Source organism: Mus caroli, chromosome 9, assembly GCF_900094665.2.
Source record: "Mus caroli chromosome 9, CAROLI_EIJ_v1.1, whole genome shotgun sequence".
Lineage (NCBI taxonomy): Eukaryota > Metazoa > Chordata > Mammalia > Rodentia > Muridae > Mus > Mus caroli.
This window is the reverse complement of record NC_034578.1, coordinates 40,202,867-40,228,776: the sequence shown is the minus strand read 5'-3', so window position 1 is coordinate 40,228,776 and position 25,910 is coordinate 40,202,867. Positions and strand designations below refer to the sequence as shown.

Here is a 25,910-nt window from a genome sequence, read left to right as displayed (position 1 = left end):
GAGACATGAAAACAACCTTCAAAGGGGAGGTGAGACTCTAGCCAGTGGTGATGGAGCTCTGTAACCCCATCGGCTGCCAGTCCAATTACCAGGAACAAGCCTAAGGTCACAGAGTTCATGGCTGATGGAGAAGAGAGGGTACTCATGGAGACTGGCTCATGCTGGCCACACAGCAATCTTATGCTTGCTTAGCTCTTTGAGTGACACCACTTTGGAGCTAAGCCATTGTGGCTTAGGGACACATATGACACCCATCCCTGTCTATGGGGTTGGGTTTATCTTAGAGGGAACAGGGAGCATCAGTGAGTCAATGCCTCAGTGCCCTTCCACACATACCCAGGGCAAGAGAGACCCCCAAGCCCAGGCAAGAGAGACCCCCAAGCCCGGGCCAGACACCTGCAGCCTCACCTTCATCTTTGCAAGATCGTCCTCCTGACCCAGAACTACAGCAAGGGCCCACTCCGTGGGGGATCCTTTCCTGTCCTTAAGAATTCACACAACCATCTGAAATGGCACCTGGCGCTCTCTTCTGGCATGCATCTATATGTGCAGAGAGAGCACTCATACACACACAATATGTAAATGAAGAATTCAGACTCAAAGAACATGCAGACACCGTCACTCCAATGATTGAATTGACAGCAGGCCAGGCCAGGCTCAAACTGTGTTCTAAAAGCAGTAAGAGTTCCCTTTGCCTTGGGGGAAAACAGCACCATAAGACTGTGCCATATCTGGGAGCCTGGGGTTGGAAGACAATCAGGGTGGCCCATCCTGATATCCCGTCTTTTCAGTGAACGTTGCCGCTGGGCTCCCACCTGCATTGCTGTGAAATGGTTTAGTGAACCTTGTCTCGCTCACCAAGGTGTGAGGATCTATGAATTTTCAAGCTGGTGTCCAAAGCTCATTGACTTTATCTGGGAAAAATCAAAATTATAGACATGAGAAACAGCTGAGCAGAGGTTTCTACAGGCCAGGGAAAGGGGGTGTTATGGTTAGATTTTTTTAAATATTCATTTTTATTCCAACTTTTAACCATGTGTATGTGTGGGCTGGCAGGAAGGGGTATGCGCATGCGCACAGGTGCTCAGACAGGGCGGGAAGGGTATGTGCGCATGCGCACAGGTGCTCAGACAGGAGCAGAACACACTCTGAGTCGTCTCTCCAACCCCTGCTTTGGATCATGAATATCCCCTAATACTTAGGCTTCTTAGGTCTGGTCCCCTGTGCGGCAGTGTTCAGAGTGGGACTTTGGACACACAGGATCGTGAGGACTCTGACATCATCAGTGAGCTAATCCACGGTGGCAGTCACGGTCTACAGGGCTGATGGGAGGAGGTGGGGTCTATAGGAGGTGGGGCAACACATACACACACACACATTCACTCACACACACTTTCTCACAACATACACACACTCATACACTTACACACACACATTCACTCACACACACTCTCTCACAACATACACACACACATACACATTCATATACTTACACACACACACTCACAGCATACTCACATACACAGATACTCATACACTTACACACACACACATATTCACTCACACACTCTCTCATAGCATATTCACATACACTCACACACACTCATACACTTACACATACACACATTCACTCATACATTCTCTCACAACATACTCACACACACTCATACACTGTCACACTCACACTCACATTCATACACATACACACTCAAAACTCATACATTCACTCATACACTCACACTCTCACAACACACATACACACTCCCACATGATTTCAGCTTCTGCCAAAATGTGCTGCCACAGTCCTGAAAGCAGCCAGAGCCTGAAACCTGTGAAACCACAGGCAAAAACACACATTTCCTTTGCAAGTTGGTTTCTCCCAGGTATTTTGCCACAGCGATGGAAAGCTGGCTAACACAGAGCCTGTGGAAAAGCGACCCATTTTCAGCAGAGTCCTTTGGTGATAATGTTATCCTGGGTTTCGGTTGTACCAACTTCAACATTCTGGACATGATTTGTGCTGTTCCAAGACGCTAATATTGGGGAACACAATGAAGGACACCCCCTGAGTCTTTACTGTTTCTCACAATGCCCTGTAGTTTGACAACTATAAGTTATCTCGAAATAAAATGTTTAATTTTTTTTAAAAAAATGAGAGTTACTGAATAATGTCAAGCAGGGAATGACAATCTATGACAACATTACCTATTCCCCAAGGGCTCCTTGACAAGATAGTGTGTCCTGGGAATTTATGTCAAATAAAACCATCATGGCAAATGAGGAGAGAGGCCAAGTAGGAAGAGCCTGATCATAGATTTAATATCTCTTATTTCTGTGCCTGCCGAGAGTGCTTAATACAGGTGGAACAGAATGAATGAATGAATGGATGGATGGATGAATGGATGAATGAATGATAGAGCCAGTGACATGTTGATCAATGCATTAGAAACTCATGATCCTCCGGAGGATCTCAGGGGAACGTTCCCGTGCTGCCCTGACTTCTGGTTTCCAGATGTTATCCACAGGGACAGCTGCGGTCCTGCATACCTGTCCTGGGGAGGGAGGGGGGTTGTCATGTGACTGGAAATGAGGTAGATCTAAAGCAAAAGGAATTTAGGACTAAGCCAGCAGCACTCTTAGATCTGGATGAACCTGCCCAGGTCCTCCCCTCACCTCCTGCATGCAGCCCAGGGAGCAAGCTTCATGCCTGTGAGGACAGGGCGAGATGCGCTTTAATTAGTGTGAGAGTAAATTACATTGGACGAACAGAGCCCCGGCTCCTCCCGACGGCATGGGGAAAATGGAAGCCTAGCATTTCCAATTTAAGGTTTAGTTAGATAATGCCTATTGGTGCCAGTAGATTACAGAGTGGATATTAAATCCTGCAGGATTTGGATGCAGAGCATACAAATGGAATCCGTAAGTAGAGGGAAGCAGCCGGAAGGAGCTGGCCTGCTGTCCTCTGCTAATGAGGGGCCTTGCTGTGACAGAGCAGCTGGTATAGAACTAAGTCCCAAAGTGTCCACTCACAGACAGGTCTGGAGGATACAGTTGTCACAGAAATGCCAGGGCTAAGACTGGCTTTCCTCTCTAGCTCCTTGAGCAGGCTTGAGTGGACGGTTGGTGGAAGTGAGGAGCCTGCATCTTTTCCCCCTATCTGGTATCCCCTCCCCCTCCAGGCAACTCCTATGCTACCTTCAAAACACCTCAAGCATCTGCTTGGATTCCTGTGTGAGCTGAGGGAGCCCAGACTTGCCCTGACACTGCATCCACCACTAGTCCTCTGAGACCTTCTCTCTTCCTCACCTCTCACGCTCAGGAAACGTGTAATAAAGGCTTACCTTCCTATACTCTTTCCCAAACACAGAGAAGTACCTGATATATACACACTGCAAAAATAGCATCTCTGTCTCATTTGTATTTACCATTCAACAGCCAATGTATTTTGAATGCATGACGCTCAATGCATTGCAGACTCAAGACCCTCCAGAGGACCTCAGGGGAAAGTTCTCGGGCTGTCCTGCCTTGTGGCTTCCAGATATACGTGGGGACAGCTGTGCTCCTGTGTACCTGCCCCGGGGGCCATTCTCTTCAGCCACTCCAGTGTATCTGCTCCTTTCTCCCTTTCTTGGCATAACAGCAGAAATCAACACACACTATTCCACTGCATGGTCTTCACTTGGGAACCTTCTGCAGGGGCAGTGGCGTGTCCCTATGCAGAGGACAGCACAATGTTTCTGCCTATTTCTGAGCCAGGCTCTGCTCAGAGGGGATGAGAGCCATAACCAAGAGCTGCAAAGATGGACTCCTGGGTCTTCGTTTTCCTTCAGAGAGTGCACATTGGTCCCTCCAAATCCAAGAAGGTCTGGTTCCAGGATGCGGTGGATACCAAAGTCCATGGATGAGCTTGTCTCAAGTACACAGCAGTGCATCCTTCCGTGCAGCCCACAGTACTGTACTGCAGATCTTCCTGTACTGTATCCTGTATACTACACATGGCATCTGATGACTTATAATGCCTCAGACAATGCAAATGCTATGGAAATAGGTGTCGGGTGGTATTGTTTAGGGACTCATGACAAGACAAAAATGCCTATACATGTTTAATGTAGATGCCGTCCTTTTCAAGTAATTTTCTTCCCCGGTTGCTTAGATGCACGGGTACAGACTCTGAAGATTCAGTGAGCCGGCTGCACAAAAGTTGATTGGCGTCTTTTGATAGCCTCTGTGGTATTCCTGGACCAGCTTTGAGCAGGAAAAATGAGAAGCCTGGGTTGTGTGGACCCAGGGTCTAAAGGCTTGGGCTGAGACAAGGACATTAGCAGGAAGCATCTAGAGTGGAGATGACATCACACATGCTCAGCGAGAAGGGCTCAAGGAAAGTGGGTGGGATCTTATTAGTCTAAGCAGGATAAAATGTGTAAATTAATTACCCCGGCCACCCATGCGTGTATGTAGCGGCCAGCCCTGCACTCTGGAAGGAGCTTGGTCTATGTCCCTCCCGCTACCAGACACAGCTCAGGGGACCCGTGGCTACACGCCCATGGGGAAAGGAAGGGCCCAGGCTCAGGCTGGCCACAGTGTGCACAGTCAAGCAACATCAAAGATTATTCAGTTTCTGAACCGTCACCACAAGAACAGTAGTCAGAGAAGGGGAGGATGGGGCCACTATTCATTTAGCGCCTGTCCACCCCTGACAGCAAAGTGCCAGGCACTCTGTGGACCAGCCCTTGCTTCATCCTTACATTTTGGCACAGTATTACTCCCATTCTGCAGACAAGAAAACTGAGGCTCAGAAAGGAAACAAACAACATATCCTTTTCTTTTGCAACAACATGCAGGCATAAGGGAGGGGTGATCTCTATATAATATCCTCACTACCCCTTGACAGTTGAGGCAAAGTGTCCCTCACCTGTGTTAGCATGCTTTGCAGCCGGGACCTGCTGCCCTACTTGCCTGTCCTGCACATCAGCGCTTTGCCCACAGCTACTTCCTGCTCAGCATGGGTCTGCTTCCCTGACTGCGTGCCCTTCCATCTCCACAATGAGGCTTGTGGATGACGTCTCTGCAACCATTCTGGTCTATGAGGATCTCTGCTTTTGGTGTGTGCTGAATCTCCTCTTAAATGCTCTGCAAGCCTCTGTGGAGACAGCCACTATACCACACCACATCAGCTCACCTCCCCCCGGGGAAAGCTAGACTTAGGTCACCTCCACCTTGCAGGCTCCCGCCCTTCCACCCACCACCACCCCCCGTACTTACCTCTTGCCATGGCTCCAATAATGTCACCCCTTGGTGCCTGGCAAGGATTGATAACAGTACCCAACCCCCGTGATCCACAGACACACAAGCTACGTGTGTAAAATGCTGTGGAATTTGCATATATCCCACACACATCCTCCTGTACATTTCAAAACTTCCCAATTACCTGTATCTGATACTGTGTAAGTGCCATGTAAATAAGTGTATTATTTAGAGAATAATGACAAAGGATTAAAAAAAAGTCTCCATGTTCCATACAGCTGCAATTTTTTCCATAACATTTTTTAATTTGCCTTTCGGTGAATCTGCCAATCTGGAACCTCAGCTGCAGACAGCATGGGGGCATGGCGGGGCAGTGGGCAGGCTACAACGATGAATGAATGGAGTTTTATTCTCTGGTCTTGTGTCTTCCCCCAATCCTGTCACTTCAGAGTGACCCCTGTATCTCTGTCTCAGCTGGGCCCAGGAAATAAACATATCTGGTTGAGCTTGCACCTCTTAGCTATTGTAGACACGGCCCTCACCCCAAAGCCAGTAGAGTCCTATTGAACACAAGCTCCCCTAGCTAGGCCTCCCACTACCAGATCAGCCTCCTGAAGGTAGGTCATTGTCAATGGGCTTGCGGCCCATCAAGGTCTTCAGGTAGTGATGGGCCAACCTTAAAGAAGTGCAAGGCTCTACCAAGGACTGACGGCCCACCAGGGAAACAAAACACTGTGGCCGATTGCTATTTATATATTGATGACCATGAGCCTAGCAAAAAAATCTCCCTGTCCCTCCCTGCCCCTCTCTGCCCCCTCCCTACCTTCTTCCTCCCCCTCTCTGCCTCCCTCCCTTCCCTAGAGTCCTATCCATCCTTGTGAATCTCAGGGACTCTGGAAATATTTTCATCACCCTGGGGAGATTTGAACTCAATTACCCCTGTAGACTCCTCATCTACCAGCCCCCAAGGGACTGGCTCACACCCCCATCTTCTCTCCCTTAGCCTCTTCTGAGCCTCAGCCTTGGCAAGGTGATGGATTCCGAACCAGCAGTTGGCACATTCACCAAGTAATTAGTGTTTATCCTCCTTGTTTATGTGGCTGAACAACAGCTCATTCCCAAACTTAATAGTCAATACTCAGAAAGACAAAACTGCCTTGGTCACTCTTGGGAGATGACTTGAAGATGTGATGAGAGAACAGAGATGGGCGGGGGAGGGGGGGGGCGCAGAAAAGAGCCTGGTATTCCCACAGCCCCATCGCAGAGCCCACTGTGTCATGCACTGGTGGGTCAAGGGACAAGTCCTTCTCTCCTGCTCAGGCCAGGGGTTTACCCTTCACCACAATGCTTCCTAGCCCATCTTGTCAGGGACAAGAAGATCTGTTTAATGATGAGGGCTTTGTGGGTGCAGCCTGGCCCCCTGCCTCCCCTGCCTAGGCAGATGAGTACTTTTTGTGCCCATTAATGATGGTGAAATGCTGCCACCTTCTGGCCAGTTCTAGAATTCCGGGAGCCTGAGTCCAGGAGTCCTGTGCCCATCACTAAATGCAGGCTCTAAAAAAGAAAGAGCAGGTGCCCTAGCACAGGCCTGTAGTCCCATCATGTGACACTCAGATTAAGAGTTCAAGGTCATTCTTGGCTACATAGTGAGTTTGAGGCCAGATTGGGCTACAAGAGAGTCTCCAAAAAAATAAAGTGTTTTACCAACCCCATACACTATTGTGGATGCCAAGAAGTGCATGCTGAAAGGAGCCTGATATGGCTGCCTCCTGAGAGGCCCTGCCAGAGCCTTACAAATACAGAGGCAGATGCTCACAGCAAACCATTGGACTGAGTGTGGGATCCCCAATAGAGGAGTTAGAGAAAGAACTGAAAGAGTTGAAGGGGTTTGCAACCCCATAGGAAGAACAACAGTATCAACCAACCAGACCCCTTGGAGCTCCCAGGAACTAAGCCATCAACAAAGGAGTACACATGGCTCCAGCTGCATATATTGCAGAGGATGGCCTTATCATGTATCAATGGGAAGAGAGGTCTCTGGTCCTATGAAGGCTCGATAGATGCCCCAGTGTAGGAGAACTAAGGGCAGGGAGGTGGGAGTGGGTGGATGAGTGGAAGAACACCCTCATAGAAGCAGGGGGAGGGAGGATGGGATAGGGGGTTTCTGGGAAGGGGGGAACTGGGAAAGGGGATAACATTTGAAATGTAAATAAAGAAAATACCCAATAAAAAATAAAATGTTCTGAAAGATGAGAGTGTATAAAAATGGAAGAATATATACTAACAACAGCAACAATGCTGAGAACGGTAAACTCGAGAGTCTGACCACGACATCATTATTGTTTACTGCTGTTGCTTTGATGATTATGATAAAATCACAGTCTCTCAATTATAGATCACTCACCAGAATAATCTTTACAGACAGGGATTCAGAACTCATTGTCATCTCTTAAAAGTTCTTCCAATGATGTACAGATAGGTGGGACAATGTGCCCAAGGCCATGGAATTGGTATATGGAACAACCTGGACCCCAGCCCAGGCCGAATGGCTCTGACTATGCCCCCTCACCTGGCTCCTCACATGCAGAGAAAGCAGCCCCAACACATCAGTGCACATCTTCCTAGATACCCTTTGTGTCTGATGTGTCTTCTCTTTGTGTTGTGCTTCTCTTCAGGTGACTGCTTCTGAGCCTCCCCCCACCCCCAAGCATGCCCATGTGTGGGAATCAATGTTCTAGGACATAATGGCACTGTTCCTAGGGTCCTGGGTGCCCAGAGCAGACCCCAAAGCTTGCAAGGCCCCAGCCTTCTCTTCTGAATGAAAGGGTCTCTTCTGGGTTGAGGCCCTGAGTCAGGTCTAAAGAAAAGAAAGGGCAGTTTTGGGCTGGGGAAAGAGCCCAGGGATGGGAATTGCTGCCCGGATCCCAGCCTAGCTTCCACTCCAGTCCCTGCCCGTGAGCCAGGCACATTTCCCAGTCCCATCTGACCCTCTTTGCTGTGACAGCTGAGAATAGACCCTAGTAAGGATCCAATAGGAACACTGGGAAAGGCTGGACCCAGAGAGGGTGAATGGCTTGCCCAGTTCCACAGAGATCACAGGGCCAGGGTGAGAAGTTAGCTCACAGCTGCCCAGCTGGGGCTTCCTGCTGTACCCCAGGATAGCCCACATCTTTCTTGTCTGCTAACAGAACCCAGACAGAACCTCCTATAACCCAGACCTTTGCTCTGGGTCTGAGATGAACCCAAAGTGACCAGAGCTCTGCTTCTTCTGTTCTCTCCCTCCCTCTGGAAGAGACACTTCCTGTGTCCCGGGGCTGGCAACCAGTCTCTCGGAGGGAGGTGGCCTGGGAGCTGGGAGAGAAGGTTCTGTGGTTACTTTATAGTCACAGCTGTGGAAATGGTGTCAGTGGGGGGATTGTTGGGGTGGGGGATGCGCTCAGTGACGTTGCCACCTGGGTCCCTTTCCTTACCTCCATGATGTAGGTGACAGTGGATAGGCAGTGGTCCAGCTGCCCCACCCCCATGACTTTTCCCCTGGAGAACTCTGGTTCCTAACCCATTCCCTCCTCTGCAGTGGAAGTGGGAAGAGGAGCCCCCAAGACAGGGAGCTTCTAGGGCTGAGAGCATTGTTCCTAGAGTCTGGGCATCTCAGCTCCAAAGCACAGGTCCTAGAAAAGGACAATGGACTTCGTAGCATTAAGTACCCAACTGCTAGGCACTCCTTGGGGGCTGTTTGTTAGGGAAAACAGCAGCAAGATTGTGGCCTAGGAAGCTTCAGCCAAGTATAGGAAACTCTGTCTTCGCTCTCGCAGGTGACTACCAAGGGCATCAGAACAAGACGGCAGGTCCTTAGCAGTGCTGAGGGCTCTTCACAGGAGCCTATGACCCCTGCCTCTCTTGAGCCTTTTGAGTTCTCCCCGCCTTATCCTTTCTTTCTCCCCTTTTTTCTGGTTCCCAGGGGCCTCTCTTGGGAGGCCTGGCTATTGAGATCTGAAAGCTCCCCTGAACCCATAGGCAGAGGGATAGGGAAGGGGGTGCGTATTGCTGCTCCAGGGACATGAGCTGAAGCTGATTTAGATTCATTTCACAGTGTGCAGTGTGTGGTGTGGAGGATGCCCCCCTCCCCGTCAGCATTTTGACAGCCTGGGGTAGGAGGGAGAGAAAGGACCATGAGACCAAAGATGTATGATGCCCTGGCCCCACCAAGGGAGAGCTTGTCAAGTTTGTACTCTCTCTATCATACCATGCTTCTGTCTGCTTTGATTACCTCTTCCAGGAAGTCCTCTCTGACTGTCCCATAGGCTCCTCTGGGACCCTAGGGATTTGGATGGTGTCACCCCCTTCCTCTGTACCCCAAGCCTAGAATCGTGTTGCTCCTTGGGAGGCAACCTCTATTGTGGTCTCCACCACCCAGGGCATTTACATGGAGAATGTCCTTGGGCCATGCCTCTGGTACACCTCTACCACTAGGCTCAAATCACAAGCTCAAAGCACCTATGGAAGACCCTAAGGCAGCATTTCTCAACCTGGGAGTCATGACCCCTTGGGGGTCAAATGACACTTTCATAGGGATCACCTAAGACCATTGGAAGACACAAGTATTATTATGATTCTTAACAGTAGAAAATTACAGTTATGAAGTAGTAAGGGAAATAATTTTGTGGTTGGGGTCCCACAACATGAGGGACTGTACTAAAGGGTGACAGGGTTAGGAAGGCTGAGAACCACTGTTCTAGGTCTCTCGGGGTAGTCAAGAGCTCCCTAGGCCTCTGTCTGTTGTGTTCAGTGCTAAGGAAAGGGGGGCCTCAGAAAGTTCCAGGCTTCCTTCCGCAGAGACCCAGGCTAGACCCAAAGGCAGCATATTTTCAAGATACACTGATACATTGAGAATATCAATGGGGATGGCGCACGCCTTTAATCCCAGCACTCAGGAGGCAGAGGCAGGAAGATCTCTGTGAATTTGAGAGCAGCCTGGTCTACAGAATGAATTCCAGGAGAGCCAGGGCTACACAGAGAAACACCTGCCTCAAAAATAAATAAATAAATAAATAAATAAATAAATAAATAAATAAATAAATAAAAGAAGTAATGGGGGGCTGTAATACAGGCCCCTGTGACCCTGAGGGACAATCCACTCAGGACTAGAGTTGTTGTAAAGAGACAAACGGTTTATTCAGGGAGGGGGAAGCATAAGCCAAAAGTGCCCCTCCCCACCCCTGCAAGCTGGCTCATGAGGCCCTGTCAGCCCAGAGTGGGAGACAAGCTCCCAACATCCAGTGCTGTTCCTGATTTGGCTATCTCAAAGCCCAGTGACATGTGACATGGATGGAGGCTGGCTCTCCTGATACGGGTGGTACATCTTAAGTGACACCACTCTTACCAGCCCTCCTGCTGGCCATTACCATGAAGAGCATCAAATTCCCATAGTAGTGAACATCTACAGGCCAATTTTCATGAGTGAATTGTGGCGCACCTGGGGAACTGCTCTTCCAAGCAATGGCAGAGAAAATCTAGGCTACAATCCTCTTGCCAGATAGGACAGCCCATTCTCCGGTTTTGCAGCCTCAAAGAGGACATGGCAGAACCTCTCCACTGGACCAGGAAAAAACCAAGATGCTGAGAGCATCCTCTAAGGCGTGGCCAAGACCAGCCATACTGTAGTAAGGAGGATGCAAGAGGACATGCGGGACCCATCTCCTCCTGACAGGCTCAGGCTGTCAATACAACATGAGCCCAAGGAACAGGAGCAAAGAGGCTGCCGTAACTAGGTACCTAGTGGAGGGAAATGGTCACCAAGCCTGACGTGACAGAGCCTGTGCAGGTGGACAGACCAGCACTGTGTGGGCCTAGTATATGGGAAAGGAGCCCAGCTGGCTCACGCCCCTGTGGTAGGTCTCTTGGCTTCACACCTAGAAGTCACAGTGACTGTCTGTCACCAAGCAGAAAGGAGCAGAGGAATCAAGAGTGCCCCGTAGGGCTGCCAGAGACTATGTGAGGGCAGGGTGGGGCTGGGCTCCTGCCCGGGAGAAAGAGCAGCAGCTTGCAAAGCAGGAGCAATGGGAGGATGGGGGAGTGCAGCTTCCTCCGTCCTGAACTCAGGGCGCCTCGTTGGATCCGATGCCACTGCCCTTGTTGACGTAGAATGGCCGGTAGTGAGACTGCAGGGAGAGAGGATTGGTTAGTGTACTGGCTATTTTTGTGTCAACTTGACACAGCTGGAGTTATCACAGAGAAAGGAGCTTCAGTTGAGGAAATGCCTCCATGAGATCCAACTGTAAGGCATTTTCTCAATTAGTGATCAAGGGGGAAAGGCCCCTTGTGGGTGGTGCCATCTCTGGGCTGGTAGTCTTGGGTTCTATAAGAGAGTAGGCTGAGCAAGCCAGGGGAGGCAAGCCAGTAAAGAACATCCCTCCATGGCCTCTGTATCAGCTCCTGCTCCCTGACCTGCTTGAGTTCCAGTCCTGACTTCCTTTGGTGATGAACAGCAGCATGGAAGTGTAAGCCGAATAAACCCTTTCCTCCCCAACTTGCTTCTTGGTCATGATGTTTGTGCAGGAGTAGAAACCCTGACTAAGACAGTTAGGATAGCCGGATGGTCTGAGAAACCCCTAACCTGCCCACCCAACCTAGACTCTGAAGCAGCCTGCAAGATCTATCTTGCTACCAGGAGATGGCTGGTGATAGCATAACTTCTGGGTCCAAATTCTAACTAGAGTCTGTCCCTGCCACTTAGCATATGAGCTTGGACATCATCCCCTGCCCCACCCACCCACCCACCCACCCAATATCCTGATGTCACCACAGCCACCGTGTGCTATAGCATTTTGTGTTCTACAAAACTACACAGCACCGTGCCAAGGGCTTGCCATCGACAGACTCAATTAGGTTTTACAACCGTCCAATTAAATAGGCGACTATGATCACAGCCACTTTGTAAGTAAGCAAACCAGGGCACAGAGAGGCTGGGCAACTTGCCTAAGTCACCAGCTAGTTGAACAGGGGGAACAAGATGAGAGACCCAGAGACTGGACTCCAAACCCCACCACCCCCTGCTCCATTCCACTTCCTGGTATTATTCTTGGATCTCAAGTATTTCATGTGTCGGATTATGCTCTCTCTGCTGACTCTCGCTGACAGAAGGGTACAGAATTAGCACACCACTATGCCAGGTCCTCCCTCCGCTGTGCTCCCTCCCCACCATCCACAATCGTGGAGCTCCAGCCTCTCTTGCCAGAGCTTTCCTGACCTCCTCTTTGGATCATGTCATATGGCAATTTCAGGGAACTCAGCCCCTTTCTCCCTTCCTCCTAACCCCCACTGAGAACTCAGCCCCCCCACCCCCGGCTGGCATGGAAGAGCAAAGAGATGTCCCTGGCCAGTACAAGCACTGCCAGCCTCTGGAGGGTCTCAGGAATCAGCCTTGTCCCTAAGTGGGTCAGGCACAGAGCCACTCTGGGCCTCCCAGAAGCCCTGGTCTGACACCCTTGCATAGTAGAAATCAGGCGTAGGCAAGGCCAGGGCAGGAGGGTCTTCAGCCCAGACTCCAGCTAAACCATTGATTCCCAGAAGACAAAACTAAGGCTCAAGAAGGAAAACAGGGCATTGACAAAGTTACAGGGCTACTGTAATAGAGCAAAGCCTAGAGCCAGGTCTCTCTAGCCCTCAGGTCCATTCCAGAGCCCCAAAGAAGTCCACCGTGCTTTGGGTAAGGTGAATAGGCGAGAACTTGTCTTTCAGAAAGGCTGGGTCAATAGTGTATGGATTGCAGGCAGTGAACAATGCAGTGAACAATGTTGCTGTCTGAGAGGCAGGGGCAGGGGGTGAGTGGGGTGCTCATTTCCATCCCACATCCTCATATGTGGGGTCACCACATGTGAGAGTCAGAAGGACTATGAAATCACCCAAACTGCAGAATTCATGTTAGAAACGGGGAAACTGAGGCATGGAAGATCGACTCACACAAGATCACATAGGAAGCTGGTGCTGGCTAAGGCCTAGGCACCAGGCAGCCTGGCTCTCAGTCCTCCTACTACACTGGCCTCTATCCTCCCAACACTAGGTGTCACAGTAGGACAGCACAGCTTTGTCCTGCTGGAGCCTTGGAGGCTGGAGAGCCAGGAAGGTGCACAGGAGGGAGAGGGATAACTCTCCCATTATCTGTTTCCCACAGTCCTGCTGCTTCGACACCCTTGGGCCCAGCTCTGCATTACATGCAATCACTTAGCTCTTTTCGCCCACAAATTAAAGACTTTTTTTCAATTAAACCAGCCCCAGCCGCTCTTTGTAGAACAGCAAATCCCATGCTCTGACCTCAAAATGCAAAAGCAGCTGAAGGGAGGGCTCTGACCCCCACCCCCATCTCAACAAAACCCTGGTGCTACCTGCATGGCTCACTGGATGGCCTCTCAGGACCTAGCAAGCCGTTGTGAGGGAAGCATTAGGGGAGATGAAGCCTCCAGGGTGGCAGTCTGTGATCAATGCTATTCCCAGGCACGGATAAGACTGTCAGTCCACAGGGAAGCGGGGGGCACTTCATCTCATCATCACGTTATAAGGATGAAGAGAAGGCCTGGAGAAATGGCTCGGTGGTTAAGAGCACTGACTGCTCTTCCAGAGGTCCCGAGTTCAATTCCCAGCAACCACATGGTGGCTCACTACCATCTGTAATGGGATTTGGTGCCCTCTTCTGGTGTCTCTGAAGACAGTGACAGTGCACCCATAAATACAAGAATGAAGAGAGTCTTGAAAAGGGTCTGTGGTTCTGAGGTGCCAGCAGATGGTCTGGGTCCCTCGGCCACATCCCCCCTCCAGTGCTGCTTTCTAATAGCCCCAGCTTAGAGTTATTAGAGAGTAAATTCTGAATATACCTTTCTAGCTTTCCAGCTCCCCGGCCCCCATACACACACCATCACCCCTAATGGCCTCTATGCTGTCAGAAATAGAAAGTAGCCCTAGGAGTGACGCCCATCACAATCACATGCCTCTTGGTGACCAAGCCACCATCGATACGCAGTGATCATTTCAAATACAAACATGGGATGCCCGTGTTACAGGCTCTAAACCGAGATCAAAGGCAGTGTGCAGTTACTGGTCCCCTGCCTGTAAGTCCATTTCTCTATCTTTGCTACATGTTGGTGTAAGGGTCACTGCTGCCTCCCATGTTCCCAGCATGGCCCAGAAAAGTCACTCTTGTCAAACAGACTCAGAAAGCCTGCACAGTTGCCAGGTCCCTGGACACGCCTATGTTTGGCAACTCTCCCGGTACACCATACTCACCAGCAGAGTCTGCTTGCCAGATTTCCAAGTCTGAGGCTGGGCCTTGGGAACTTGGCTCCGGAGGAGGGAGGGATAGCCTGGGAAGACAAAATGCTCCAGTTAGGAGGAGCCCTGGATGGCAATCAGGGAGCCCCATAGACGGAGCAGCTTCGATGCCTGCCCCAAAGTGACCCCCAAGCATCATCTAGCCCAAGACCAAGTTCAGCCACCTGCAGAGGTGTGCAGCAGCTGGGGCGGTGCGGTTGCCAACTGGACATCCTGAGAGGCAAAGGAAGGAGGCAGCAAGACAGACAGAAGGAGGAGGAGCCAGTCAGATGGATGAGGCCAGACATCAGGAGAATGTTGTCGCTCAGTCTAGGTCTGCACTGTGCTGCCAGGATCACCACCCACTGGCCCAGAGGGCTTAACAACCATAGACTTGTCCCTTTGCCAGAGTCCAGGACAGTCATTCAGTCAGTCAGCAGCCCCTGCCAACACTGCCCAGAAGGAGGGACTCCTGGCTCTGCTGTGAGGGTCATTTATTGAGCCCCACTTGTGCCAAGCATCATGTGAGTGTCTGCCCCTGCTTGGTCCTTTCTTTTAGCTCAGCAGTTTGCCCGCAGCAAGGAGCTATCAGAACTAGAAACCAAGGCTTGCCAGACTCCAAATCCATCATTCCACTCCTTCTGCCTGGCTCTGGTCATCTCACATCTCACCAGCAGCAGACCAGGAACCCACAGAAGGTCAGCCATTGGCCAGTGTGACTGTCACTCAAGGCTAAGACAGCAAGCCCAAGGTCCCAGCAGGTGGCTCTCAGTACTTGATGAGAAGCGGGTAGCCAGGGTAAGGCTGCCTGCCTCCCCACCCTCCTTCTCAGCCCAGGCACTCTATAAAGGGAGACACAATGGAAAGCCTGCTCGGCGGCAGGGCAGATCGCCCATGACTTGGAGAATGAGAAGCTAGAGAGATTCACGGGGTCAGTATTTGGCAGCCACGATCCAGCGAGGCTGTGGCTGCATGCAGTGGGCCCTACCACCTGCAGAACTTCCCCCTGCACTGAGCAAGAACCCCTGGAGCTGTCCCTGCACCTAGGGTGGAAGCTGCCAGAGAAAGAGAAGATTCTACGGGTCCTGGGTGACAATGAAAACTGGAAGTTGAGACCTGGCCTCTCTCTTTCCAGAAAGAAAAACCCATACCAGCCGTAAGAGCTAAGGGTGGGGACGGGGTGGCCCAGGAGACCAGCCTTGGCAGCAGACAGAAGTCCAAAGAGAGGGAGCCAGGATGGTGGGGACAGGGGACATGCATCTCTCTCTCTCTCTCTCTCTCTCTCTCTCTCTCTCTCTCTCTCTCTCTCTCTCTTTCTCTCTCTCTCTCTGGAACAGGACCCAGGACTCCCTAGCAGTGGCAGAGACCCCCCCATAGCATGGCCCACCTGCCCTTCTATGACAGAGGAAGGGGAGGGATGGGGAGCAGGCAGATACCGGGATTGTTTTTAAACAGCCCACTGCGGTCCAGGGGCTTGGAAAACTCGGCAGTGGCCTGTCCCAGGGTTGTGAACTGATAGGGGGTTTTCCCAGTGCCTGCTGGGAGAGAGAGAGGTGTTAGCAGTGGTGTGGGTACAGGCTTCCAGGAGGCTGAGGCTCTAACACCTCTCTGGGGCCCTGTGCTCCCCCTGTGGACTGGGCAGAGGGTGTGGGAGGAGGGGTTCTCAGAACTGCGGGCTATGCTGGCACATAGGGCAACTTGGCTAGGCCATCTCTAGTCAGCTTGAAGGTGCCTGCCATGAACTCGCTGGAAGTGAGAAGCCCTTCCAAGGAGGGCCTCAGCAGGAGGCTGTACACAGTCTGATGGGAAATGTCGGAGCCAGCCAGAGCTGGAGCTAAGAGCTGTTGCCCTCTGCACCATGTGACCTTCAGACTAGGCTTGAGCAAGGAGCAGGTAAGCACCTGGGAGCCAGCCTACCACGGAGTCCCACAGTGTCCCTAGCCTGCCACAGAGTCCCACAGTGTCCCACGCCTGACCCAGATACTGGACTTCCCTAGGGTCTCTTGTGCCCTAGCCTGAACTGGACCACAAGGTGATGAAGCCACTTCAAAGGCCACTGTTTGCTGGAGGGGAGGGGATGGAAGGGCAGTGTCCCTCTCCATCCCAAGAGACAAGCCTCTGCTCCTTCCGGGATAAGTGTTTGGGTGTAGTGAGAAGGGAAAGCCCTCCTCATCACAGCTGCCTCTAAGGCCTAGAGACAGACAGGAGGGCCCTGACCTACTCTGACCTACTATACACTCAAGATGGCCTAACCCCAGAGAAAAGGAGATGTAGCCCATTCAACCTGTTCAAGACCCCCAGGGATAAAGTAGGTAGGTGAGGGCCAAGTATAGCAAAAGAGGGTTAGGCCTGAGAAGCCTGTTCGCCCCTTCAGGCTGCTACAAGATGTCTATACAGGAAGTTGGGGGCTGCTGCATGACCTGGGGTCTAGTCAGCTGCTGGGAGTCACTGGGCAAACAGAGGTAAATCAGCTCCATAGCAGAGAGGCTGGGGAAGCAGCCCAAAAGAAGTGTCTGGGCCAGGAGGGGTACGGAGGCAGAGTGAGTACTCTCCTGCTGTCCCAGCCCATCTTTAGGACCCAGTATGTGTGTCATCCCTAAGAAACACCACCATAACCCAGCCTCCTCCCCTGCCTTGGGACGCACCACAGGCCCGGCTTCCATCTAGGTTGGCACCCTCGCCTCCAGAGTGTGTGAGGGAGGAACGAGCCAGAGAGGGAACAGACTCAAGCAGGGCGGCCTGTAAGCAAAGCGAGGGGCAGGAAGTGAGCTCACCTTTCAGGGAGAAGGAGGAGTTGCCTTGCACCGTGGGCATGTCCTCAGAGTTCTGAACCGTGGACGTGTACTCCCAGACCCTGGAGGTATAGTTGCCTGGCGGGACAGAGAAGGCACGTCAAACCCAGGTAGGCAGGCATGGAGAAGGACCAGGGCATGATCAATCAGACCCTTGACTCTTGGTTCCTTGGCTACCTCCGAGGTCAGGATGCCACTATGCCTACATCACCTGTGCCCAGCCTTCCCTGCTATGGAAGGTGTGTGAAGGATAGGTGTGCTCCTATAGGCCACCATCCTCAGAATGAGAGGGTGATCTGTACTCTTTAGTAACTCATAGGGGATGCGGAGTGGCCTGTGTTACAAGAGGATGCCTCTGGGTTCTCTCCATCCACCTTTACATGGGGTCCCAGGGATCGAACTGGGGTCATGAGGCTTACACAGCAAGGGCCTTACCCACTAAGCAATCTTGCCAGCTCCTGTTCTCAGAATAAGGGCACAGAATAATGACACAGCCCACAGGTGCCCCCCATTCTCACCCACTTCCTGACACCCCAGCCAAGCTGTGACTTCACTTCCTCTAATACTAGCTTCAAAATGAGCCTTTACGTGGGACATGTCCTTGCTCCCCATCCTCAGCAAATTGACATAGCAGGTCTCCTTGTCACCTCCCCTGAGTTCCCTGTGTGCCTCTACCTGCTCCCTCCTGTCACCCTGACCTGTCTGGACCCTGGGCTATAGTTGGCTGTTTAATTGTTCGTCTCCTATGGTGCCAGGGATAGGTTTGGTTGGCCCTGCATCAAACTGACGCCTACCAGAACACACTCACCACATGATTGATGGACACACGTGCTAATAAATGAGCAAATAAATACCAATACATCCTATCACTTGGGGACAGAGACTGTTGACAGAATGCCTGACATCCTCTGTGTGGGGTGAACAGGCTAACAGAGAGCCATGTGCAAGGAGATTTCTGTGGTGTTGAGGAAGAGATCTTAGGGAGAAATAGCTGGGGCATCAAGATGACATTGGAGTCCCCACTAATGGGACATGCTCCTCAAGTTCTTTCTTCCTCAGCAGCAGAGAGCCTTGGGTACCTCCTAAGTCAGGCTCCATCTGCAGCAGTGGCCACAAAGCCCATGTATTCCTCTTGTCCCTGAAGGATGAGTGGAGTGAAATGGGGCAAGTAGCCACTCTAAAGTTAGATTTAGGGACCTCACTCAGCAAGTGTCAGGACACAAGGATACACCTCTGCAGACCCATGTACCGTCACTGTCTTGCTGCTCTCTCTCCCAGAGATTCTTGCTGGGTTTGGCCACAGCTGTAAACCTTTTGTATGTGGATGGGGGAGAGGTAGTGGGCGGGCCGGCTTGCAAGCACTGAGTTTAATATGCCTGTCAGCTGTAAGGACCTCTGGTGTCTCCAGTCACTTTCCACATTGTTTTGGGGACAGGGTCTTCTGTGAACCTGGAACTTGCTTATTTGGTTAGGCCGACTGGTCAGTCTGACCTCCAGACTCCCCATTTCCATTTCTCTAGCAATGAGATTACAGGCGCACAGAGCTACGCCCAGCTTTTGCACGGAAGTGGTGGGAGTCAAACTTGGGTCCTTGTGCTTGTGTGGCAAATACTTTACCAACTGAGCTAGCTTCCCCCGCCTCCACAGTTGTGAATCTCAACAACCAGTAAAGAGGCGGGGCGTCGCCCTCTCCACCAGATGGCAGTGTAGTGACCTTCCAGTTTTCAGGGGTCTGTTCTTTACTAAGGGGGTCTTCCTAGGACTGTCTCTGGGTTGGGGGTGCCTAGCCGAACTGGCCCAGTGCTCTCTGTCCATGACAGGTAGTACCCAAAAGCTCCATCGCAAAATCAGGCCCCCCAAAACAGAGGCTTCGTGAGCACACCACGATCCTGACCTGGAACAGTGTTCTCCTTAGCACTCGGAGCAGGATGTATCTGACAGCTCCCCTGGGAAAGGCACCCCCTCCCCCACACCCAGTTCTGTATAAGGAGCTGTTGTGATTTCCCGACACACACGTGTCAGGTCAGGCTTTCCTTTCCAGTTGCATTTCATTTTAGCCACTACCGGCAAGTGCAGAAGTCAACTCAGGTTCGTGGGCCTTCAGTCCTGATGCTCACTAGGAGAGGCTGCCACAACTAACCTCAGAGTAGACACCCCATTCCCCCCAACCCATCCTTCAGGGATGAAAAGAACAAGCGGCCTGGGAATTTTTAAAGATGCGGAGTCTTACTAGCTCCTCCCCAGCCTAACCAATGACATCATGCAGTTCTGCATAAGGCAGTGCAGTTCTCTCTCTCTCTCTCTCTCTCTCTCTCTCTCTCTCTCTCTCTCTCTCTCTCTCTCGGCTCAGGAGGCCCATCCTGCTCCCTCACTTCTTTTACTGGGTAGTCAAGACATTCTATCCATGACTCAGCCGTGGCACCACCATCCCAGGTTCCCACCTGCACACCTACACTGCCCCTGCCTACTGTAAGCTGAGTCCCTGCCTACCTTTTGTGCCATACAGATTGTTGAAATTCTTCTGGTTGGTCTCCTTGGAGAGGCGGCTAGGCGAGGATGGCTGGTAGGATGTCCGGCCCCCACCTGTGGGGCAGAAACATCATTGCAGAAACGTGGTCCTGACTCAACTCGGGACCTGTGGACTCCCACTTGCTGAGGGGACTCTTAGTATCCTAAACATCCCCCTCCCCCCCAGAGCCCTTTGGACTCTTCCATTAGGAACAATCCCTGGGTCTAGCCTGAGGTAGTCACAAAACTCATCACCCAGAAGGGGACCCTTTGGAAAGCAGAGGGGACACTATTGGCTACAGTGCCCAGAGTACTAGACTTCTGGGTGTCTTGGGTGCACTAAGATGCTCGGTCACTCTATGGAGGAGTTTTGAGAGCAGGAGGCTGAGACGCGACGCTCCTGCACTGCAGAGGCTGGGATCTGGGGTCATAGGAGGAAGAAGAGGCATGACAACAGTGGGGGGAGGGGGGGAGGTTTTGTGTCCTCCCCCAATGACCTAGCCTCCTACGAAGGCTAATGGACCAGCTTGGATCTCCTGTCAACACAGCCTGTGGCTTCTCTCTGCTCTCCCGCATTGTGCTCCCACACAGCCCCTAGTCAGGGCCCTCCTGTTGTCTCTACCCTCTCGCCTAGTCACCGTACACCCAACCCACTGCTGACTCACCCGGCCCTGCCCTGCCTGTCCATCCTTTGCCATCACAGCCCTGCCCCCTCCACTGGGCAGAAAGCCCTCCTTCCTGAGCCTGGGAACTAATTTCTCCAAGGGAGGGGGGTCATAGTCACTCTAAGCTTCCAGGCTCAGCCTTCGGTGGCCCCATTTCTCTGGTCCTCTTGACGTCTTCTCAGATCCTCCCATGCCTCTCCTCTACCCTGAGCCTGGGAGTTGCAGGTGTCCTACCAATCCTGTCCCCACAGGGCAGGGACACCAGAAGAACCTGTTTCTTCTACCTATAGATGTCACACAACTGACTCACAGGCCCAGAGTCAAAGTCAGAAAAGCTCCTAGCCCTGGAGTCTCACTGCCTCTCTTCACACAGAAGGACACAGGCCAAAGGGAACAGTGACCAGCCTCAGGCTGATTCAGCCTGGCACTCTCAGGGAGCTGTTGTAGGAGGTTGCACTCCCTACACCTGGTGAACAGCAGTTGGACCACTCTGTCCCTGGGTCTCCCTTATGCAGAGAGAATCGAGCCGAAGCCAGTGGAGACTGAACGGCCCCATCAGTGGGGTTTAGACACTATCATCTGGCTAGCCCTTAACCACACAGGGCTGGAAGCAGAGAGACCAGGCTGGTAAGAGGCAGACAGGGACTTTTAAAGAGAGAGATGTTGGGGATCTGGCCAGCACAGTTTGTCCTTTCATGAAACTGGCTAAGTAAGAGTGGAGGTCTGGGCAGAGAGAGGGGACAGGACTGATGTCAGAGTCTGGTTCACCCTAGGGATGTCAGAGGGGAAATCCTGGCACCTCTCTGCTGCCTAGAACCTTCCAGAAAGTCCAGGTGTTGTTAAGAAAGGCGGGGTGCAGAACTTCCTGTCTGATGAGCTCATTTCTTCCAATCCCGAGTCCTGTGGATTTATCTATCTGTCAGCAACTGCTCAGAGCCTCTGGCTCCACTCTCCAGCTAAACACCTTTCCAGATCTTCCCCCTCCCGCTCCACCCTCCATTCTCTAGCACCCTCACTTTTCTCTAGACTCCCTGGCTCCCACATCCACCTGCATACCCCCTCTACCCTGGGCCTGTGGTGTGGGACATCCACCCTTATAGCAACATGCACTGTTGTGTTTTGTTGCTGGCCTCTAAGAATGTTCCAGACTATTCTAAACCAAGGGCAGGCAGATCCTGGCCTAGGCTGTCCCCCTGGAGGGCAGGCTAAGGAGGCAGGTGACTCCGGGGAAAATGCAGAGGGGCAGATTGGCCCTGGAGGCAGCAGCTCACTACCCAGGGCTCACTGCTTGCAACTTGGACAGAAGTTCTACATAACTCTGGCCCACCAGAGGAGAGTCTGGAAGACACTGAAGGACAGAGGCTACAGGAGTGACCAGCTGCTTTAGGGGACTGATGCATCTAACGAGCAGCACGCTGAATAACCTGCCACCAAACCAGGACACGTGTCACCCCTGAATGAATGGAAGCACTAATGCAGGTGCCAGACACACTGAGTCATCGTCACTCTGCCCAGGAAGCACCAGTCCGAGAGGGGCTTTGAACGGCTACCGTTGGTAGCACACTCCCTCACCCTTGGGCGTGAGATACATGGAATATCTCTTCATGGTGTCAGGCGTGCTCCACTCGTTCCCATAGCTGCTGGTGTAGCTGTTCATGTAGCGATGGTCCCCACCTGGAAGAGAGGGTGGGCAGGTCAGCAGCGGGAGAGATGGGAAGAGGAGCTAGCCCACAGGAAGAGTCAAACCCTCACAGAGAACATGACGACACGGTGTCCATATGCACCCGGCTCCTCCAGTGAGCTACTTTCCAGTCACACGTCTCCTAGCGAAGGCTATTGGGTACATGGTAGATACACATTTCTTATTTGATCTCTACGTCAATTCTTGGGCAGATGTGAATGGACATCTCCATGTGACAGAAAAGGAAATCAAGGGGTAGTGGATTGCTGCTGGAGATAGGACTAGTCAAGGGGTTTGATCCCTCACTCCACTTCAGTCCCAGCCACTGCTGGCGGTATCAGGTGGTGGACTGAGGTTCTCTCTTGGCCTCTGTAGTCCAGGGATCCAGTCAGCTGTGTAGGGTAAGCTGCACACAGCTGCAGACTCTCAAATCCCAACAACCTTGTCTCTCGGTGTCCAACTCTACCCTTACCTTGCTGCCTTCCATCCCTCTCCTATCCCTACTTCCTGGCTGCTGTTTTCCCCAGCCCTCCCATGCTCTCTCAGGTAAGGAGTAGATGGCTCAGACCTATCCTTCATCTTCATCTTCATCTCCATCTCCATCTCCATCTCCATCTCCATCTCCATCTCCATCTCCATCTCCATCTCCATCAGCATCTAGCAGGATCCTGGTGCCCAGTAGACTAAAGGTATTTGTCCAGCCCTGGTCCCACTAAACCAGGGATCTCTGAAGGTGACCTGGTACCTCTGAGCCCTGGGCTTGGGATGGTGCAATGCATCCCTGGTCTGGAGCAGCAGATGGTCACTCCAAGGCCTGACTCACATGCTACCCAGCCTCTATCTCCTATAACAGATACCATCCAGCCAACAGCCAACGGTAACAAGAGCATGACATTGGCAAGGGAGGCTTCCCCGGGGCCTGCAGCACAGGTGCAGGGCAGCTTAGTCAGCACACTCAGCCTCGCCCCTGCCACCATCACACTCCACACCTTATATAGGACGCCGGACCACACCTGCACAGAGACTGTGGCAAGAATCATCGTGACCTAGAAATGGGATGATGAGCCACCAGGAGGCTGGGTGGTTCCTACGAGGTCCACAGGCTATCCTACCCTAGCTAGGACTGTCCTCTTGCATCTGCCCAAACCATACCCAGGGAGTCTCCTGCAAGGTTTGTGCCACAGAGAATATAATGGTCCTTCTTTAAACCACGGCTGCTGCTGTCAACAGTGGTAGTGGCCCAGTTTAAGATGAGAAGCCATAGCATCCAGATGAACAGTGGGAAACCCAACACTATGTCCTCCCCATTGGCTGGGGGCCCTTTGAAAGGCTGCTTCTCCAAATAACAACCTGGACGCTTGCAAGATGCAACACCCTACCAGGGAATAGAGAAAGGCCAAGGAAGGAAAGAACTCGACATAATGCCTACGTCCAGGGGAGCCCTCAATCACACTGGCTGTCACCAGCCCCATTAGGATCATGGCTATTGCCATTAGGAAAAGGCTGTCAGGATCTGAGTGCCATTCTAAGCCAAATGATTGTCTTGCTAAAATGGCTTATCTGTCCTTAGGTGTGATTGAATGCTCACTCCCCCGCCCCCATATTTCACAAGGACACTGTATGGGATAATGCATGTGTGGTCCCCTGCACACTCCTAGCCTTCTTCTCTGAGAAGAATGATACGTTGCACCTGGAGACCAGACAGAATCACTCCCACTGGTGCTGATGGCTACGAGGGCCAAGGGAGCTGCTTTGGAAGATCTTGCACTGGGCCTGAGCCATTGGGGCTTGGCCTTGGAGAAAGTACCCAGGCTTCAGGTACTCCCTAAAGGGAGTGGGATTGGGTGGAATAAGGGCTTAGCAGGGCAGGTTCTCAGGAGTCTTTCTGTGAGGTATTTCAGGTGATCTCCACAGAGGAAAAGCGTGACGCAGAGACGGGCTGATGAGTCAGAGAGACACGTCAAGTCACCTCCAACCCACCACCAGGCCAATTTTAGCCTGTGGGCTTAACACTACTCATCACGGTCAAGGTGACAGGCCTCCCTCCCTCCAAGCCCAGATGTAATTCTGGGTTACTTATGAAGCCCTTAACTCACCCACTCAAAGCCAGCCCATTCAAGCAGCAGCAGTATACAGCTGCCAGATTAGAGCTGACAGTCAGATGGAGACTTGAATGAAACCAGCCCTTGACTTTAGTGAATGGCCCACAGAGGAGGCACCTGTACAGCAGTTTCCAGAGGCTCTTCACTCTAGAATCCTTTGTAATAGCTGCCAGTTTGATGGGGGGGGGGGGTATGTTAGAATCCCTGAGCCTGAAGCTGAACGTGTCCGATGAATGAGTGAACAGGGACCATGAGGTGTCAGCTAACCAGGTTCTTGTCTTATATCTGGTAGCAGGAATTGGCTGAGAAACACACTCAACCTCGGACCTGTAGACAAGGGAGGACCTACCATTTTCCATATGGTTCCTCTCGATGAAGTTGCGGCTCAAATCAGCCTTGCACATCTTCTCGACATGACGCATGCACACATTGAGCAGGTCATCCTTGCAGTTGCCAAGAGACTGTCCCAGCCCCTCTCCCTCCAGCAGGACATGGTAGGTGGGCAGAGGTGGAGGGAGAGAGTAATTGCTCATCAATGCACCAAATTCCTATGGAGAAAGAAAAGCAGTCATTGACTCTGCCGGTCTTTGTGAGCTCTGGGGAGTTTGGTCTGCAAGGGAACTCTCAGTTTAGCTGGGGACTGTGCGGAGAGCCAGAAGGGCTGAGTTCTGGGATCAGCTCAATAGCTAGCCTTGCTTTTCCTCACTGGACAGATGAGTCAGCTAAAATCAGCCTTGACCAAATTAGCATTCAGATGAGAGATTCCAGGGCTCCCAGCACCGATGTGTACGTAACATACATACTCGGGGAGTTGTGAAAGTGACACAGACTGTGTAGACTTTAAGGGGAAAGGTAAAGAGGTGGGTGAAAATACCAGAACAGTGTGTGTGTTTCCATCTTGACAGGCTTACTCAATCCTGCCTCAGTCTTTCTTGGTTCTTACATATCCCTTCTCCCTCTCCTGAGCATCCCTCCTCCTTGAGTCGTAAGCAGCCTGCAAGACCCTTTCCAAACTGCACCTCCTCTTCTAGGTTGTCCTTAGTTTGCTCCAGCCCGCCAGCCCTTCTCTGAATTTCCATAGGCACTTATCTCCTGAGCCACATGCTTTATCACTTAATTACACACTTTTCCATATTGTTCTCTAATTGTACATGTCTTATCTTCCCAGTTGGATTGCAGCTGCCTGGGGGCAGAAACCATGTCTCATACTTCTCTATTCACCACGGCACCTGATAGAGTCCTGCCTGCCCAGGAGTATCAAAACATTCTAGCAGACAGAAAGATGGATGCATGAATACACAAACAGGCGAGATCAAAGATAACAAGTACGAAATGCTCTCTCATGCCACTCCTCCCTTTCCCAAAGCAGGCATTACTAATTAATCACAGAACTCTTTCTTATCAAGTCTAGAACACTGTTGGTCCATAGCAATTGAACTTGGTGCAAGGTGACATTTGCGTGCCATCCTTAAGAGTAGTAGAGAGGATAGACTGGATAGAAAATTAAATAGACGGGAGGATTGGTAGTGAATGGATGGATAAATAGTGGGTGGGTGGGTGGTAAGTAGATAGATGAGTGGGTTGGTTGGTTGACAGTGAGTGGAGGGGGGATGGGTAA

The 25,910-nt window shown here is 51.7% G+C and overlaps 1 protein-coding gene across 2 annotated transcripts in view; it reads right to left on the bottom strand.

The window, feature by feature from the left end:
- Positions 1–10,397: 10,397 nt before the first annotated feature.
- Positions 10,398–25,910, bottom strand: part of Trim29 (tripartite motif containing 29) — a 36,075-nt gene continuing 20,562 nt past the window's right edge. Inside the window, exons 5-10 of one of the 2 annotated variants that reach the window (XM_021172568.2) lie at positions 24,642–24,840; positions 22,082–22,183; positions 19,827–19,919; positions 17,319–17,414; positions 14,521–14,597; positions 10,398–11,402 (exon numbers count right to left, since the gene is read on the bottom strand). In XM_021172568.2, coding sequence (XP_021028227.1) covers positions 11,340–11,402; positions 14,521–14,597; positions 17,319–17,414; positions 19,827–19,919; positions 22,082–22,183; positions 24,642–24,840 — 630 coding nt within the window. In that variant the 3' untranslated portion in view covers positions 10,398–11,339. The remainder of the gene's footprint in view (positions 11,403–14,520; positions 14,598–17,318; positions 17,415–19,826; positions 19,920–22,081; positions 22,184–24,641; positions 24,841–25,910) is intronic. The other variant, XM_029481840.1, reaches the window with a different exon arrangement.